General features: G+C 41.6%; 1 protein-coding gene across 12 annotated transcripts in view; it reads right to left on the bottom strand.

The window, feature by feature from the left end:
• tecpr1a (tectonin beta-propeller repeat containing 1a) overlaps nt 1-20,700 on the bottom strand; it is a 106,118-nt gene that overhangs the window by 22,895 nt on the left and 62,523 nt on the right. For all 12 annotated transcript variants that reach the window (XR_011887327.1, XR_011887326.1, XR_011887323.1 and 9 more), the window contains 9 exons: nt 17,333-17,490; nt 16,041-16,168; nt 14,366-14,468; nt 11,993-12,086; nt 10,021-10,100; nt 8,924-8,980; nt 7,412-7,586; nt 3,493-3,628; nt 2,189-2,281 (listed from right to left, as the gene is read on the bottom strand). Coding sequence is in view for 7 of the 12 variants with exons in the window: in XM_072269126.1 (XP_072125227.1) it covers nt 2,189-2,281; nt 3,493-3,628; nt 7,412-7,586; nt 8,924-8,980; nt 10,021-10,100; nt 11,993-12,086; nt 14,366-14,468; nt 16,041-16,168; nt 17,333-17,490 (1,024 nt within the window). In the remaining 5 variants the exon portion in view is untranslated. The remainder of the gene's footprint in view (nt 1-2,188; nt 2,282-3,492; nt 3,629-7,411; nt 7,587-8,923; nt 8,981-10,020; nt 10,101-11,992; nt 12,087-14,365; nt 14,469-16,040; nt 16,169-17,332; nt 17,491-20,700) is intronic.

Raw genomic sequence — 20,700 nt, 5'->3', positions numbered from 1 at the left:
GATGGTAATATAGCAGCTCAAAGCAAGCTCAAGGTACAGGGAAATGGGTAATTTTTTCAAGATTCAGGATTTAAGATTTAAGAATCATGACAATTTCCAGACTCCAACAATGAGTTCAATAATTCATAATCACTATTTTTCAGGATAAAATATGTCGATAATGTTTCTGCGATCATAATTAACGTTTCATTGTGCCCAGCACCTTCTGTTTTACACCACCATTACTTTGTGATTTAAACTTTCTACTCAAACACATTTCTTTATGCGTTTCCCTTCTGTTCTTCACTAATTATGTTTCCATCCAGGGGGTCAGTGTGGAATGGTGGAGGATTACAAATACCTAGGGATACGAGTTGACAATAAACTGGACTGGTCAAAGAACACTGACGCTGTCTACAAGAAGGGTCAGAGCCGTCTCTATTTCCTGAGGAGACTGAGGTCCTTTAACATCTGCCAGACGATGCTGAGGATGTTCTACGAGTCTCTGGTGGCCAGTGCTATCATGTTTGCTGTTGTGTGCTGGGGCAGCAGGCTGAGGGTAGCAGACACCAACAGAATCAACAAACTCGTTCGTAAGGCCAGTGATGTTGTGGGGATGGAACTGGACTCTCTCACGGTGGTGTCTGAAAAGAGGATGCTGTCCAAGTTGCATGCCATCTTGGACAATGTCTCTCATACACTACATAATGTACTGGTTGGGCACAGGAGTACATTCAGCCAGAGACTCATTCCACCGAGATGCAGCACAGAGCGTCATAGGAAGTCATTCCTGCCTGTGGCCATCAAACTTTATAACTCCTCCCTTGGAGGGTCAGACACCCTGAGCCAATAGGCTGGTCCTGGACTTATTTCCTGGCATAATTTACATATTACTATTTAACTATTTATGATTTTATTACTATTTATTATTCGTGGTGCAACTGTAACGAAAACCAATTTCCCCCGCGATCAATAAAGTATGACTATGACTATGACTAATTAGCTACTAAAGCTCCATCCTGAAATATCATTAACACTGTTTTTCTTTCCCTACAGGTACTTTCTGAACAGTTGGGTGCAGGTCTATATTTTGGATTTCCATCATCTATAGCATTTGAATGTTGTCGATGGATTAGCGTAAAGGTATGGACTATCATCTGGCACAGAACCTACTTCAGAAACTTTAATTCGCCTCTTCTCCATATAGATGTTATTTCTACATGAAACTGTAATGAGGTACCAAGTTACTCTTAGCATTTTCAAAGAAAAAAAACTTAACTGCCTGTTATTAGGCATTTTTTTTGCAATAAGTACATATGTATTATTAAATAATATCAGATAATTACTTTCAGTCCTTGCAGTGCCTAGCAACAGTGAAAGGTTTTCTAGAACTCTCCCCAGCAGCTGAACAAGTTCAATTTCAAGTTTGGTTTGTTGTCATTCAGTTGTACACATGTATACAGCCAAATGAAAGAACATTCATCTGGACCAAGTACACAACACTGTACGTATAACTCACACACAAGCATAAAAATTACCACAAATAAATTAACAAATAATAAGGTGTATTTATGATACAAGTTAAAAAGTAAACAGTATAATGCTATTGGCTCTTCATACATGATGAGAGGTGGTAGCAGGGAGTTTTGTAGTCTTATGGCCTGGGGGAAGAAGCTGTTTCCTGTCCTAACAGTTCTTGTCCAAATACTACAAAACTTCCTGCCTGATGGTAAGGGGTCAAAGAGATCGTTGCATGGTTGGGAAAGATCATTAACAATGCTAAGGACCCCGCGTATGCAGTGCTCTTGATAAATATCTCTAATAGCTTATTTTGTTTTAATATTAAATTATATACTTTTAGCGAGATTTGAACTCTTAACCTCTAGGTTATTGTGTGGTGAAGTAACCACTGAGCTATTATGTCCAATTGAGGAGTGTTGGTGGCTCTGGGAGTTTAGAAGAATGAGGGGAAATCTTATTGAAACCTACTGAATATTGAAAAGCCTAGATAGAGTGGACATGGAGAGGATGTTTCCTCTAGTGGACAAGTCAAGGACCAGAGGGCACAGCCTCAGAATAGAAGGAAGTTCCTTCAGAACAGAGATGAGGAATTTCTTTAGCCAGAGGGTGGTGAATCTGTGGAATTCATTGTCATGGATTGTTTTATTTCAGTTGCTGAATAAAAGACACCAATAAGTTGACAACTTACCACTTTCATCCACTGTACACACCGATGTCCTTCCTACGGAAACCTGTATCAGCTTTTGTTTGGGAGGCGGAGGAATGTGGTACCAACAATCACCTGCAGTGTGAGGTGGGAAAAGAAATGTAAAGACTCGGAAACAAGATCTACATAATTGGAGGCCTTTCACAATCACAGAGATAATAAATTCCATAATCCCCAAAAAGGAACTTTGCCTCGTCACAATATAGGGAGCAAGGCAATCATTCTATGAAAAGAAGGCTCGTACAAACTGCAAATCATAAACACAAGACACTCTGCAGATGCTGGAAATCCAGAGGAACACACATAAAATGCTGGAGGAACTCAGCAGGTCAGGCAGCGTCTATGGAAAAGAATAAAGAGTCGACGTTTTGGGCCAAGACCCTTCTTTAGTAAACTGCAATTTGACAGGGGTTCCTAACCTTTTTTATGCCATGGACCAATACCACTAAGCAAGGAGTCTATGGACCACAGGTTTGGAACCCATGTAGAACATGATAGAAATATGGAGGACTATGTGGGAGGGAAGGGTTAGATTGATCAAAGAGTAGGTTAAAAGGTCAGCACAACATTGTACTGTGCTGTAATGTTTCACATTCTATATTCTTGTGACAAGGGTTAAGTAAAGACCAAGATATTCAGCTAAGTCCTGGTTTTCTTCAAAATACTGCAAAGTGAGCTTTTCCAACCCTGAATCTATTGTCTTATTAGAAAAGCGGCATTCACCTAGTGTCAGCATTGAGTTTTTGTGATTACATCTCTGGAGTGAAATATAAAGAATCCTTGTGGCTGACACACACTTAAGTAGCATGCATCATTTGCCAACAGGATGCAGCCATCTCTGGGTTACAAATACTGATTTATGAATGAGCTCCCATAATATCATTAAATTCAGAACTCTGACATAATACAAATTTCTACAAACAGCAGAACTAGATTAATGTCTCCACTTTATGTAATGGTTATTTCTTATCAGTTTTACATAATTTCGATGCCATTCGTACAGTACTGTGGATGTATGGTTACCATAGAGTGATTTTTGTTTATTTTTCAACCTATAGATGTCTGTAAAAATGAAACCCGTACATTACCCTGGGACGGCCTGTACATGAGAATTTTAAGGTGACTGCAGAGATTTAAGCTACATTAAACATGCACATTTATGAGATACAAATAAAAAAAATCATGATTCCATTTATGTAACTCTAACTGAGCTGTAAGGCATGCAACACATAAAGCTATCATTTTACAGAAATAGTATGGCGCTAGGTACTGAAGTATGCCTTTACCTGTAGGGTTTTGTGGGGAAACTGAGCCACGGTAAAAAGCTGATCCATCCCTGGCAATGGCCCACACCTGGTAGAAGGCCCCGATAGAAATCGACACAAATGGTTGATCTGTACCAATATGCAGCCATGAAACACCCTGCAAAGAAAGTTTGGATGTCATGATATTTTGTTAAATGTCAAAAACAAAATCATATTCATATACATGGTGCTAATTTATTTTTGTTTTGTATCTGCATAGTTTGTCTCCTTTTGCACATTGGTTGTTTGACAGTCTTTGAATGTAGCTTTTCATTGATTCATTTATGTTTCTTTGTCCTACTGTGAATGCTTACAAGAAAATGAATCTCAAGGTAGAATATGATAATGTATGTATTTTGAAATAAATTTACCTTGAACTTTGAGAAAGTTTTACTTAGAGATACAGCACGAAACAGGCCCTTCTGGCTCGATGAGCCTCACCACCCAGCAACCCACCGATTTAATCCTAGCCTAATCACAGGACAACTTACAATGACTGGTTAACCTACTAACCAGTATGTCTTAGGAAGTGGGGAGGAAATCTCACAGAAAGAATGTATCAACTTCTTACAGATGGCATTGGAATTGAACTCCAAACACTGGCGTCCTGAGCTGTAATAGTGTTGCGCTATCCACTATGCTACTATGCTGTCCCACTGGGGAGTCTCTTAGATTCAAGCTGCACCCCAAAAAAGAATTAAAAACTGAGTTTGGGGAACAAGGGAGTGCTGTGCTGTTGAAGACTGCCACATCCCAGATGCAATATTGTAACAAAGCCCCCACCTCCCGCTTCCCTCCCTCAGGCACATGTAACAGACACAGGGTGTCACTGTGACAAAGCACAAGACAGCACTTTATGTCATCTTAGCCGATACTTACTCATTCAATGTTTTAAAAAAAAGATAGATCTGGTAATTTGAAATGAAAGAGAAGATTGATTAGCTTGGTTTGGCTGCTTGTTTGTAGGATTGTTTGCTGAGTCTGGAGGTTAGGTCACAAATATTTCATCACCAGTCAGGGTGACACCGTCAGTGTGCTGTTGAGTGTTGTTTCTGCCGAGAGCTCATGTTTATATTGACCCAGCTTGTTGTTCTGATTGGTTGGCTGTCGTGCTGGCCGCTAGTCTCCGCTGCGTCCCGGCCAACTGAACAGCGGACTGATCTCCACTGGCTGGTATCCCCGGTTATCGGTCACTGTGAGCGTTGGTTCCGCTGCTCACCCCTCAGCCCCAATCCCGCAGATGCAGAGGTTTGTAAATTTCAGCCAGTTCAATATGCTTGTTAATAGATTCTTCCTTTGAGAACCAACTTCTAAGAATTCTCCTGATTTCTTGTTTTGTGCTTCTGCCAGTATTTTTGTGATAACTATCACATTGATGTGGAGGGGAACTTGCTGGCAAAAATATGAACACTATATTTCCCTTGTTATGAAACTGTTCAGAGAGCATTTAATTCTATACAAGTTGTTCCTTAAATTGCATAAAATGCTCCAAACAGCAGTGCAGTAAAACCCCTGTGGGTTCACAGTAACTGACCTCTGCAATTGCATTCCTCCATAAGGCTTTAATAATACAATCTGCAAACGACTTGTATTCCACTCATATATGGTCATTTTAATGAGTTGAGTCTCTACACTGGAGTTTCCTGGGTGTTGTCAGGAAGGAGGTACAGGAGCATCAGGACTTAGACTGCCAGACTGGGTAACAGTTTCTTCCCTCATACTGTGACTAATAAATAACCTGCCACCACCCAGGTCTTGTCACTAGGACAACGAGCTGTTTATTGTTTATCCGTGCTGCACAATACATGCATTTTCAATAATATTTTATTAACTTACAGTTTTTGTGTAATATTTTGTTTTACGTGCTGTGCATGATATATGTTTTGTGGATACACTGTGGTCCCGAGGAACGTTGACAGTAAACATGAACTTGATATCTTAATTTGATGGTTATGTACTTTTTTAAAGAGATACTACACAGTAGCAGGCCCTTCCAGCCCAACCAGCCCAACAAGCCCACATCGCCCAATTAAACCCATGTGACCAATTACCCTACGTATCCGTACATCTTCGAATGTGGGAAGAAACATTCTCTCGTCTTCCTATAACCTTAGATGCCCTGACTAATCGAGAACCCATCAAACTCCACTTTAAGTATACCCAATGACTTGGCCTCCATGGCCTTCTGTGGCAATAAATTCCACAGATTCACCACCCTCTGACTAAAGAGATTCCTCCTCATCTCTGTCCTAAAGGGGTGTCTTTCGATTCTGAGCCCTCTGCTCCTAGACTCTCATCACATGGAAACATTACATCCACTCTATCTACGCCTTTCGAGTTGATCAGAAGCCAACTTTCCAAGCTTTTGGTCTTGGAGTTGGATCAGCTTTGTGTAGGCTTTACAATGAAAGATACAATGTCCTAAACAATAAGGTGCCCAAAACTACACACAATACTCCAAGTGTGGTCTCATGAGTGCCTTATAGAATCTCAACATCACATCCCTGCTCTTATATTCTAGACCTCTAGAAATGAATGCCAGCATTGCATTCACCTTCTGCACCATCAACTCAACCTGGAGGTTAACCTTTAGGGTATCCTGCACAAGGATTCCCAAGTCCCTTTGCATCTCTGCATTTTGAATTCTCTCCCCATCTAAATAATGGTCTGCCCATTTACTTCTTCCACCCAAGTGCCTGGTCTTACACTTCCCAACATTGTATTTCATTTGCTACTTTTTTGCCTATTCCCTAAACTATCTAAGTCTCTCTGTTTCCTCAACACTACTCGCTCCTCCACCTATCTTTGTATCATTAGCAAATTTAGCCACAAATCCATTAATCCCATAGTTCAAATCATTGACATACATCGTAAAAAGAAGCGGTCCCAACACTGACCCCTGTGGAACTCCACTGGTAACCAGCAGCTAGCTAGAATAGGATCCCTTTATTCCCACTCTCAGTTTTCTGCTGATCAGCCAATGGTCCACCCATGCTAGTAACTTCTCTGTAATTCCATTGGCTCCTTGTCAAAGGCCTGCTGAAAATCCAAGTACATCACATCACATCTACCGCATCTCCTTTGTCTTCCCTGCTTGTAATTTCCTCAAAAAATTGCAGTAGGTTAGTCAGGCAGGATTTTATTTTCAGGAAACCATGCTGGCATTGGCCTATCTTGTCATGTGCCTCCAGGTACCCCGTAATCTCATTCGTAACAATCAATTCCAACAACTTCTCAACCACTGATGTCAGGCTAACAGCGCTATAGTTTCCTTTCTGCTGCCTCCCACCTTTCTTAAATAGCAGAGTAACATTTGCAATTTTCCAGTCATCTGGTACAATGCCAGAATCTATCGATTCTTGAAAGATCATTGTTAATGCCTCCACAATCTCTCCAGCTACTTCCTTCAGAACCCAAGGGTGCATTCCATCAGGTCCAGGAGATTTATCCACCCTCAGATCATTAAGCTTCCTGAGCACCTTCTCAGTTGTAATTTTCGCTGCACATACTTCACTTTCCTGACACTCTTCAATGTCCAGTATACTGCAGATGTCTTCCACTGTAAAGACTCATGCAAAATACGCGTTCAGTTCCTCTGCCATCTCTGTGACTGTCATTACAATATCTCCAGTGTCATTTTCTATTGGTCTTATATCTACCCTCAACTCTCTTTTACCTTTTAAATACTTAAAAAAGCTTTTAATCTTCAGGCTCCTGTACCTCCTTCCTTGATGATAGTGATGAAGAGACAGCACACCCTGGGTGAAGGGGGTCCTTAACGATGGATGCTGCCTACAGGAGGCATCATTACTTACTGCTCCATACTTCAATTATTCCAATGAGGTTTACTATCACACACCAGAGATCTGCTTGAAGCATGCATCAAAATGTGCCTCCTTACCATTGCATTTCCCTTTGTTACTCCCATCCTACACAGGACATCCCCTTTGCTGCTAATGGCCCATAGGGCCACTTGGTCATTGGCACTCTGACTCACAGAGGGAATCAGTGAGAGGTCCCGCAGAGCGATAGGTGCGACTTCGAACCATGGACCCGTTGTAATAGTTTTACACTTCCTAAAGAATTGAAGAATAAAATTACAGTTAGCCATCTCAAGTAAAGAAACTAAAGTCTGGCTAGAACAGGCAGAAAGTTGTTATTTTCTTCTCTCCCTCACCCTTGTTTTATCTCGAACATTATTGCAATCAAAATATTTTGACTATAGGTTATCAGACAGAAATACCTAATGTACCTCTCCATAAATGCTCTCTGACTTGTTCAGTATTTACATCATTATTAATAAAGAACAGAGTAAATTTATTATCAAACTATCTGCAGTATAAACTGAGTGGCCACTTTATTAGGTACACCTGTAAATAAAATATCTAATCAGCAAATCATATGGTAGCAACTCAATGCATAAAAGCATGCAGACATGGTCAAGAGGTTCAGTTGTTGTTCAGACCAAACATCAGAATGGGGAAGAAATGTGACCTAAGTGACTTCGACCGTGGAATAATTGTTGGTGCCGGACACGGTGGTTTGAGTAAATCAGAAACTGTGGATCTCCTGGGATTTTCACGCACAACAGTCTCTACAGTTTATAGAGAATGGTATGAAAAACAAAAAACTTCCAGTGAGCAACAGTTCTGTGGGTGAAAATGCTCTGTTGATGAGAGGTCAGAAGAGAATGGCCAGACTTAGTTCAAGCTGACAGGAAGGTGACAGTAACTCAAATAGCCATGCGTTACAACAATACAACAGTGGTGTGCAGAAGAGCATCTCTGAACATACAACACGTCAAATTTTGAATTGTATGGATTACAGCAGCAGAAGACCAGACTGGGTTCCGCTCATAGAACATAGAATAGTACAGCACATTACAGGCCCTTCGGCCCTCAATGTTGTGCTGACCCTCAAACCCTGCCTCCCATATAACCCCCCACCTTAAATTCCTCCATATACCTGTCTAGTCGTCTCTTAAACTTCACTAGTGTATCCGCCTCCACCACTGACTCAGGCAATGCATTCCACGCACCAACCACTCTCTGAGTGAAAAACCTTCCTCTAATATCCCCCTTGAACTTCCCACCCCTTACCTTAAAGCCATGTCCTCTTGTATTGAGCAGTGGTGCCCTGGGGAAGAGGCACTGGCTATCCACTCTATCTATTCCTCTTATTATCTTGTACACCTCTATCATGTCTCCTCTCATCCTCCTTCTCTCCAAAGAGTAAAGCCTTAGCTCCCTTAATCTCCCGTACCTAATAAAGTGGCCACTGAGTGTATGGCACCATATACTACCCTGAGATTCATTTTCTTGTAGGCATTTACAATAGAACAATTAAATACAATAGAATCAGTGAAAACCCAACACAAAGACTGACAAGTAACACTTCCAGTTTCAGTCTTTACCTTGCCCATTGCCTCCGCCGCACAAAATCTTTCATTGTCTTGTACCCATGGTAGGACCTGAAACAGGCAATAATTGTTGGCATGACATGTATATAGATGAGCATACACACGCTGCTGGTGCAAAATGAATTAGAGGCCATATCCAAAATGCTTACAGACGGAAGCTAAGTGTATGTTGTTTTAAAAAAGAAAATTCAATAATATATTTGGACATACATTTCAGAAAGTATTTGATAAAGGGAGCAGACTGGGGCTCAATTCCTGCCGCTGTCTGTAAGGAGCTTGTACATTCTCCCTGTAACTGCTAAGTTTCCTCCAGTTTCATCCTACAATCCAAAAAAGATGTACGGTTAGGATTACTGAGTTGTGGGCATACTATGTTGGCACTGGAAGCATGGCGACACCTGTGGACTGCCCAGCACAATCCTTGCTGATTTAATTTGACACAAACAACATTTCACTTTATGTGTTAAGGTACATGCGACAAGTAAAGCTCCTCTTTACCTTTATTTTAACATTGTGAGATCAAAAAGTTGTTGCCTGTATTTATCTACATAGCAACACCCATGTGTTCTCCAAGATGAATTACTAACATCTGGTACCACCACTTAAAGAGGTAACTGAATAATCAATCAAATAAAAACATGATCAAAGTAGTGATGAGGATCCCCAATTCATCGGCGGCTGAGGGATTTGGAAGAAAATCCCCAAAACTTGGCATCTTGCTGGCTGAGGACCTGAGAGGATGAACCTGAGGAGCACCAGAAATCATTCAGCTGAATGACTGGTGGGCATTACAAAATCAAAGAGGGAAAGCATGAGGAGGGATTTGAAAACAAAGATGAGAATTCCTCCTTAACAAGGTGACAACTTCAGTCAGTAAGCACACTGGAAATTATCCAAACAGTCAACCAAGGCAGATAACTGACAAATGGAGATGGTCAGATTAAACTCGATTTCCAATAATTACATTAAAACTCTGAAAAGGGGAGTCTTACTGTACAGTAACAGTTGGTACCTCATAAGTTTAAAATAAAAACCAACAGTCGGGTTAATAAATGAAAGAAGTGGTTTAATTCCAGTAATTGATAACTTACGCCGGGAAGTCAGCTGCAAACTGCCATCCATTCCGATCAGTCCCACCAGGTGCATTGAAATCAATATACCAATCAGATACCTGGCAAAGAGGTAACAAACAAAAGGTTTCTGCATGGCTTCAGAGAAATACCAGGACAAAGACGTGAGAACAATACTCCTGTAACTTGAAATACCGGTAACTCTAGAGTCCATCAACACTGTACAATCATTGGTCTGAGCTACCCTTGAGAGATGACATTTAAACTTTTTGAACAGGAATACAGTAGCTCCAAGACACGCCTTCACCTTACTGCTGTATTGTTTTCTTGTTCTCTGCTGCCACCATCTGCCATCTGTGGGAATTACAGAGTAATTATAAATAAAACCAAATAAAGGGATGGGGAGGGGTTGGGTGTTACTGTTTAGTTCCAGTCAGTGTCACCCTTGTAGCAGAATTACAAACTGGAGACACGTGAGACTGCTGATGCTGAAACCTGGAGCAATAAACTACCTGCTGGAGAAACTCAAAAGCATCTGTGAAAGGGAAAGGATTTGTCAAACATTTCAGGTCAAAACCCTGTGTCACGATTGCCATGGCAAGAACTCCGAGACTGCTATCTCACCAAAAGGTACAGAGTGGACAGACTGTGACATCAATAAAATGCAAACCTGGCTCAAGGGGGAGTCTCAGACACAGTCAATGATGGAATGTACAAATTCATGGCAAGAGCAGGTTAAAAACGTTAAGGTAATTTATGTATTTTTTTAACTTAAAGCAGAACATGAAAACAGAAGAGCTGGTCTTTTCAGAGGGAGGCGATGCAAATGCTCCTGTCTACATCAACTGTATTGAGGTTGAGAGAGTTGAGAGCTTTAAGTTCCTTGGTGTGAACATCACCAATAGACTGTTTTGGTCCAACTACGCTGATGTCACAGGCAAGTAAGCTCACCAGGCCTCTAGTTCCTCAGGAGGCTAAAGAAATTCAGCATGTCCCCATTGACTCTTACCAATTTTTAAATGATGCACCATAAAAAGCATTCGGTCTGGATGCATTACAGCTTGGTATGGCAACTACTCTGGACGTGACTGCAAGAAACTGCAGAGTCGAGGACACAGCTCAGCACATCACAAGAACCATACTCCCCTCTATGGACCCTGTCTACACTTCTCGCTGTCTCAGTAAAACAGCCAGCAAAATCAAAGACACCACCCACTCCATTCTCTGTTCTTCCCCTTCCCACTTGGCAGAAGATACAAAAGCCTGAAAACATGTACCACCAGTTTCAAGGACAGCTTCTACCCCACTGTTATTAGACTCTTGATTAGATCTCTTGTAAGAAAGATATACTCTTGACCTCACGATCGACCTTGTTATGATTTTGCACTTTATCGTTTACCTGGACTGCACTTTCTCTGTAGCTTCTCCACTTTATTCTGTGTTGTTATTGCTTTGCCTTATTCTAGTTCAATGCACTGTGTAATGATCTGATCCGTATGAACAGTATGTAAGTCAAGCTTACGTACTGTGTCTTGGTACATGAGACGATAATAAACCAATATCAGCACTTCTCATCATATAACAGGCATGGTACGGTAGAAGTTAACATCTGACACAGAAAACAATTAAATTTATTTTATTTATTTGGAGATACAGGTGGAACAGGCCCTTCTGGCCCTTCAAGCTAACTGATTTAACCCCACCTGATCACAAGGTAATTTACACCGACCAATTAATCTACTAACGGGCTCATTTTTGGACCGTGGGTGGAAACCAGAGGACCTTGGAAAACCCACGCATTCCACAAGGAGGACAGACAGACTTCTCACAGATGACGTTGGGATTGAACTCCAAACCCCGATGCCCCGAGCTGTAATACTGTTGCGCTAACCGCTACACTACTGTGGCCCCGATTTAGGTTTCCAAGTCAATGCTTCATGGTACTTGATTTTGCATTGAAGTATACTTTAACAGGGTATTGAGGCAATCTTACCCATGTCCATTGTGAAGGAGGCTTTGTGTGTGCCTTGGTGCATTCCTGGAGACCTGATGCATCGCTCCACATGTACCTATCAGTTGGCAGACCCCTGAAAAAGAAGAACACTTTGACCACGACTGATCTGACATTACGTAAGCAGGCTCCCCATGGCTGCTTCGTAAAGTTTCCCTCAATAATAAGTATACTGTTTTGGACACTGTTGTAGGGAATGACCTCCCGGGGGAATGAATGCCACAGAGACCAGGTTACTGGTACTGATCATGGGTCCATGGTGCAGAGAGGAAAAGGGAGAAGAGGGGAGCAGTAATGATTGGGAACTCAATAGTCAGAGGAACAGACAGGAGATTCTGTGAACGTGAACAGGACACCTGGATGGTATGCTGCCTTCCTGGTGCCAGAGTTCAGGGATGTCTCACATTGCGTCCACAGCATTTTGGAGGGGGAGGGAGAGTAGCCAGATGTCTTGGTACATATTGGTACCAACGATTTAGGAAGGAAAAGCAAAGAGGTGATTTAGGAAGGAAAAGCAAAGAGGTCCTGAAGACAGAATTTAGAGAGCGAGGTAGAAAGTTGAGAAACAGGACCTCCAGAGTAGTAATTTCGGATTGCCTGTGCCACGCGCCAGTGAGGGTAGAAACAGGATGATTTAGCAGATAAATGCATGGCTGAAAAGCTGGTGCAGAGGGCTAGGCTTCAGGTTCTTGGATCATTGGGACTCTTCTGGGGCAGGTACGACTTTTACAAAAGTGACGGGGTGCACCTGAACCCGAGGGGGACCAATATTCTCATGGGCAGGTTTGTTAGAGCTGTAGGGGAGGGCTTAAACTAATTTGGTGGGGGGATGGGAACTGGAGTGAAGGGACTCAGAATAGGGTGGATGGTAAAAAATAAAAGATAGCATGCAGTCAGACTGTCAAGAAGGGCAGGCGGATGACAGGACAAAATAGCAGCCAGCAGGGTGAGTATCAGTGCATTAGGGATGCAGAATCGAAAAGGGTTGCAGTACTCAAAGTGTTATATCTCAATGCACAGAGTATAAGAAATAGGATAGATGACCTTGATGCACTTTTACAGATTGTCCGGTCTGATGTTGTGCCATCACTGAATCATGGCTGAAGGATGGTTGTAGCTGGGGCTGAACGTCCAAGGTTACACATTGTATCAGAGGGAAAGGAAGGTAGGCAGAGGGGGTGATGTGGCTCTGCTGATAAAGAATGGCATCAAATCATGAAAAGATGTCTCATAGGATTGGAAGATGTTGAATCCTTGTGGGTTGAGTTAAAAAACTGCAAGGGTAAAAGGACCCTGATGACAGTTATTACAGGCCTCTGAACAGTAGCTGGGATGTGGACTACAGATTACAATGGGAAATAGAAAAGGCATGCCAAAAGGGCAATACAGTCGACCTTCACTAATCTGACTATCTGTAATCTGGTTCCTTCGATAATCCGTCACTGGTGCTTAATGTGATCCTTCTGTAATTCGGCATTTTCACTAATCCGGCACTCCTCAGGTCCCAAAGGTGCCGGATTAGTGAAGGTCGACCTGTATTATGATAGTCATGGGAGATTTTAACATGCAGAGAGATTGAGAAAATTGGGTTGGCAATGGATCTCTAGAGAGTGAATTTGTTGAATGCCTATGAAATGGCTTTTTAAAGCAGTTTGTCATTGACCCTACTGGGGGATCAGCCGTACTGGATTGGGTATTATGTAATGAACCGAAGGTGACTAGGGAGCTTAAGGTAAAGGAAATCCTAGGAGACAGTAATCACAATATGATTGAGTTCAACTTGAAATTTGACAGAGAAAGTAAAGTCTGACACAGCAATATTTCAGTGGCGTAAAGGAAGTTACAGTGGTATGAGAGGAGCTGGCCAAAGTAAATTGGAAGGAGACGCTGGCAGGGATGACAGCAGAGCAGCAATGACTTGTGTTTCTGGGAAAGATAAGGAAAGTACAGGATAGATGTATTCCAAAGAAAAAAAAATACTCAAATGGCAAAATAGTACAACCAAGGTTGACAAGGCAAGTCAAAGCTAATGTAAAAGCAAAAGAGAGGGCATAGAACAAAGCAAAAATCAACGGGAAGATAATCCCATCGACCTGCACCTGGACTATAGCCTTTCATACCCCTCCCTATCAAATTTCTTTAAAGTATTGAAATCAAACCCACATCTACCACTTCATTGCATTTACATACTCTGGGAACTATTTTGCAAAATAAATTCTAGACCTTTGCACTAGATCCTCTGGATTATAAGCCTATCATGTAACCAGCTTTCTACGAACTTTGTACTATTCCTGTAGTAATAAATCCCATGCAGAATTCAGAACAATAATTTACTGCCCATATATTGTTTCGCACCTACTACTGTATCCGGTGAGAGGATTCCAACGCTGGTTTTCATAAATATAAACACACATTACATCTGACTGAGTATAAATATTATCTGCACTGCTGGCCAGTCCTATAAAATAAAAAGAGAAAATACAAATTATAAAACATCAGCTAAAAAAAGTCCTTCATATGCTCACTAAGACGGCATAAATTTTTTCACACAGAGCGTCGACCGTTAAATAGAAAAGCCTACAAACAGTAGCCCTCCCCACCAATGAGCACATCTACATGGCGTGCTGCTGTAGGAAAGCAGCATCTATCATCGGGAACCCCTAACACCCAGAACACACTCTCTTCTTGCTGCTGCCATCAAGAGGGTGGTACAGGAGTCTTAGGATCCACACTACCGGTTTTAGAAACAGTTTCAACCATCAGGTTCTTGAACTAGAGGGGATAACCTCACTCACCCCATCACTGAACGGTTCCCACAACCTATGGACTCACTTTCAAGGATTCTTCATCTTATGTTCTCAATATTTATTGCTTATTTATTTATTATTATTATTTTAAACCATAAGACCACAACATATGGAAGCAGAATTTGACCATTTGGCCCATTTCATCTGCTCTGCCATTTCATCATGGCTGATCCAATTTTCCTCTCAGTCAATTCTCCAGTCTTTTCCCCATATTCCTTCATGCCCTGACCAATCAAGAATGTATCAACCTCTGCCTTAAATATACAGTACATAAAGACCTGGCCTCCACAGCTGCCTGTAGCAAAGAATTCCACAGATTTGATTTGTTTGTTTTTTGTTTCTTTGGATTCACTGTGAATGCTGCAAAAATTTGAACCTCAGGATTGTATATAGTGAGATACATGTAATTTGATAATAAATTTATATTGAACTTTGAGCTGCCAGAGGAAGTGGGTACAGTAACAACATTCGAAAGACATTTGTACAAGTACATGAATAGAAGGAGGTTTAAAGGGTTAATCACCAAATGTAGGCAAATGGGACTACTCTGGTGACCATCAGGGTCAGAATGGATAAGTTGGGCTGAAGGGTCTGTTTTAGTCCTATATTACTCTGTGCCTCTATAAATGATTTTTGAAGAAATGAGACAGCAACAATTATCTCTCACAGTATTGCCGGGCATTAATAAGCTTCTGATGTTTGCACAATAGTGATCAAGTTAATTGCAATAATATTTCTTGTTAATAGGTAAATACATTTTCATTTAACATTTTTTACAAGGTTCTTTAATGTAGCAAAGGCCACAGGGTTCTTTATGAAAGCACTGGATACAAAAAGTGACACCAAAATAGAGAAGGAGGCAATAAGCCATGTAACCAAGTTCTTGACATATAAGACCAAAAGATGTAAGGACAGAATTAGGCCATTCACCCCTCACCTAGTCTGCTCCGCTATTCCATCATGGCTGATTTATTATCCCCCTTAACCCCATTCTCCTGCCTTCTCCCTGTAACATGTGACACCCTGACTAATTGAGAAGCTATCAAACTCCGCTTTAAATATATCCAATTGCTTGGCTGCCACAGCTGTCTGTGGGAATGAATTCCATAGATTCACCACTCTGGGCTAAAGAGGTGCCAAGTTCTGGTAGGTCAATCATCAGGTGAAAGGGAGCTGCATCTACAAATGAAATAAATTGACATACAGGTAAAGAGAAGACTCACCTTGAAAGAAGCCACCTCCATAGCCTCCGGTATAGACCCAGGCAGTATGATCATAGCCAATGCCCCACACAATTCCTTGACTGTTGCACTCAACCAAGCGGAGATGTCCTCCAATTTGACGCCAGTACCTGCAGGAAACAACTGCATAATCATGAAATTGTGATGCACAGGAGGTCATCACAGTTATTAACTTTAACTGTTGGTTCTTTGAAAGAACTATCCAAATAGCTTCACACTCCTCCCACCTTGTGCCACTTCTGCCTCCAACTGTTATTCACCCACCACAACTTTCCAACTCCAACACCCTGCTCACCCATCCCGTCCCCCCAGCTATCTGTCATCATACATCTCTCCTCAATCCACCAATCATCTCAGAATCCTTTCTCGCCACTCTCCTTCTTCTCTTTATACCAGCCACCTCATCTGTTTGCTCTCGTTCACAATGCAGGGTTTGGATCTGAAATGTCAGCAATTCCTTTCCTCCCACAAATGGTGCTCAACCTGCTAAGTTCTTCCAACAGATTGTTTGTTGATCTAGAGTTCAGTGTTTGCAGTCTCATGAGTCTTTTGTGTACCCAATTACTTTACTCCCTAGGCTCTTCAGTCAAAGTTCAGAGTAAATTTATTATCAAAGTACATATATGTCACCATATAAAACCCCGAGATTCATTTTCTTGTGGGCATACTCAATAAATCTATAAAATAATAATCATAACAGAATCAATGAAAGAGCACCCAACCAGAGTGCAGAAAATAAACTGCAAATACAAAAAGAAAGAAATAATAATAAATAAATAAATAAACAATAAATAGTGAGAACATGAGATGAAGAGAGTGAATCCATTGGTTGTGGGAACTTTTCAATGATGAGGCAAGTGAAGTTGAGTGAAGTTATTTCCTTTGGTTCAAGAGCCTGATGGTTGAGGGGTAATAACTGTTCCTAAAACTGGTGGTGTGAGTCCTGAGGCTCCTGTACCTTCTTCCTGAAGAAACATGAAACATGGATAATTGTAGCTTATTTTTACTGTCTTGAATGCAAGTATATCTGTTCTTCAAAGGAGACCAAAACTGTACACTATATTCCCTGTATGGTCATAATAAAGACTAGTTGAGTTATAACAAGACTAAGAAGGTACAACAAGCAATTGGAAAGGCAAGTGGAATGTTGAACTTTAAAATAAGAGCAAATGAGTACAAAAATAAAGAAGTCTTTCACCAAAAAAAGGGCAGACCCTGTATTGCTGATCATATCTGGAAACCCTGAAGAGATGAGCTGCGGCATAAAGACTTACAATTGATCACTCGGCATAGGATGTGATGCTGCTTCCAGATTTGGGCTTGGCTCACTGACAAAGACATCACCTTTGCAGGTGACGGACCAAAGGGCCTGATGGGACGGGGGTCCCTGGATTCCCCTACTGTCACAGCATGCTAGACTCAAGACAGCAAGCTGTAAAAGAACACACAGTAGCAGGTTACAAAATAAAGCACATAACATCCTACCAACACCACATCCACATTAGACACTCCTCTTCACAGCCCCTAAGCATCCTTCATTCACTGTCACTTTACATCTACACTTTACATCTCATACCTACACTATCACACTCCTTTCCACAGTCCCTCACCAACCCCTTCATCCTCCCAGTCACTGTCACTTTACACATACACTCCACACCTCATACCTACACTAACACGCTCCTTTCCACAGTTCCTCACCAACCCCTTCATCCTCCCAGTCACTGTTACTTTACACTGACACTCCACACCTCACACTGACACATTGCCCTCCACAGCCCCTCACCACCTCCTTTCAACCCCACGTTCACTGTCACTTTACACTGACACTCCACACCTCATACCTACACCGACACAGTCACTGTCCTACTGTGTTTCCATAAGCCCTGCTGCTATCTAGAAGAGTTCCTCTTGCTAAGAGTCACTTTGTCACTTTTTTCACTCCCTGTCAGAGTCACCTTATGTTCAGATAGTCCTGCACCTAGCACAGGGGTTCCCAACCTGGAGTCCACGGAGCCCCTGCTTAATGGTATTGATCAATGACATAAAAAAGGCTGAGAACCCCTGACAGTGTCACTTTATGTACAAACCATCAGTCTGTATATAAGCTCATCTTACATATGGTTACACACAGTTACTTGCACCATGTTTTTTTTTTAGGATTGCTTTTACATCTACTTATTTTTTATGGCATTCTTTATGCTTGTGTTTTTATTATGCTGCATCAGATCCAGAATAATTTTATTCTCTTTTACACTCATGCACTGAAAATACAAAAACAAAAACCTTGAATCTTGATCTTGAATATAAAACAAGCAATAGCCACAAGAGGGATTAAACTTTGCCTGCTGCTGTCTTGTAACTCACTTGACAATAACTACAACTTGTACCAATAGAAATTCTTTCAACACAGTAAAAATGTACCAAGGAAATTCATTCAAGATTCAAGATTGTTTCATATAATTTCCTGTACACAAGTGTAAAGGAGAACAAAATAATTGTTACTCCAGATCTGATGCAGTACCAAAAACACAATAAGATAAAGAACACATTGATACCTTAAAAAACACAATAAATATACAGTGTCTTGAAAAAGTATTCAACCCCCAACCCTTTGTTGACATAAATGAGTATTACAACCAGGGATTTTGATCAATTTAACTGAGAAGTTTTATCTGTGAATCACAGTATCCTTTTTTTCACAGTGGAGTCCAAAAAATAGGGAAAATTGCAAAGCATGTAAAGCTAAAAATTCAAAAACTGAAATGTCAGCAGTAAAAGTATTCATCCCCCTTTGCTCAGCACTTAGCTGAACCACCTCTCGTAACTATTACAGCCAGTAGTCTTTTTGGATAAGTCTTTTAGCTTTGCATAACATGATGGAGCAAGGTTTGCCCATTCCTCCTTGCGAAGTTGCTCAAGCTGTGCCAGGTTAGTTAGGGAGCAGCAGTGGACAGTAATCTTGAGGTTTTGCCAGAGGTGCCTGATTGGTTGTCAGGACTCTGACTGGCCACTCAAGGACATCAATGTTCTTCATTTGAAGCCACTCTGTTGTACTCTGGTAGTATTATTTGGGCTGTTGTCCTGCTGAAAGATGAACTTCCTCCCCAGTTTAAGCTTTCCGGCAGAGGCTAACAAGTTTTTATCCAGGATATCCTGCCTGTACAGCCCACTAACCCAGGATTTCCAATTTGATGATGACTGGTCTTCATCCTCCGCGCCTACTAACATGACCTCCAGGATCGTTGGCCTTCAACCACAGAGCACTTTGACTTGGACTCCTGCCTCTGACCTTTCTCTCTCATCGCTTCCCTTAACCCTAATCTGTCACCTAGTTCCCACGTGGTCTCCAAACCATCCCTACAAATCCAAAATAACAACCAAGTTTGAGCCACAACAATGGCAGATATCGCAGCTCGGCACCATCTTGACCAGATTGCTGACTCTCCTCCATAAACATTGCCTGACTTGCTAAGTTCCCCGAACATTTACATGTTGCTAAAGATCTATCCAGTCCCATTTTCAACATTCAGTGACTCAGCCTCCACTGCATCCTTGGAAAGCCGTTTCCAAAGATTCATCACCCTCTGGGTGAAAAATTAATCCTTCTCATCTCGTGACCCCTGATTCTAGACATCCCAGCTAAGGGAAAACATCAGCTCTGCATATACCCTATTAAGCCCCTTAAGAATCTTGTATGTTTTAACTGAACCAGCACTCAATGTTCTAAACTCAAAATCAGTCTGCTTAATGTTTTCTCATCTAACGACCCTGCTGTCCCAGGAATAGAAATGGTGAATCCATAAGACCATAAGACAAAGGAGCAGAAGTAGGCCATTCGGCCCATCAAGTCTGCTCCACCATTTTATCATGAGCTGATCCATTTTATCCTATTTAGTCCCACTGCCCCACCTTCTCACCATAACCTTTGATGCCCTGGCTACACAGATACCTATCAATCTCTGCCTTAAATACACCCAATGACTTGGCCTCCACTGCTGCCCGTGGCAAGAAATTCCATAGATTCACCACCCTCTGACTAAAAAAATTTCTTCGCATTTCTGTTCTGAAAGGGCGCCCTTCAATCCTGAAGTCATGCCCTCTCGTACTAGACTCCCCCATCCCATCATGGGAAACAACTTTGCCACATCCACTCTGTCCATACCTTTTAACATTCGAAATGTTTCTATGAGGTCTCCCCTCATTCTTCTAAACTCCAAGGAATACAGCCCAAAAGCGGACAAAAGTTCCTCATATGTTAGCCCTCTCATTCCCGGAATCATTCTAGTGAATCTTCTCTGTACCCTCTTCAACGTCAACACATCCTTTCTTAAATAAGGAGACCAAAACTGCCCACAGTACTCCAAGTGAGGTCTCACCAGCGCCTTATAGAGCCTCAGCATCACATCCCTGCTCCTATACTCTATTCCTCTAGAAATGAATGCCAACATTGCATTCGCCTTCTTCACTACTGACTCAACCTAGAGGTTAACCTTAAGGGAATCCTGTACGAGGACTCCCAAGTCCCGTTGCATCTCAGAACTTCGAATTCTTTCCCCATTTAAATAATAGTCTGCCCTTTTATTTTTTCTGCCAAAGTGCATAACCATACACTTTCCAACATTGTATTTCATTTGCCACT

The sequence above is a fragment of the Mobula birostris genome, chromosome 9, assembly GCF_030028105.1.
Source record: "Mobula birostris isolate sMobBir1 chromosome 9, sMobBir1.hap1, whole genome shotgun sequence".
Classification (NCBI taxonomy): Eukaryota; Metazoa; Chordata; class Chondrichthyes; order Myliobatiformes; family Myliobatidae; genus Mobula; species Mobula birostris.
This window is presented reverse-complemented; position numbering and strand designations above follow the sequence as displayed.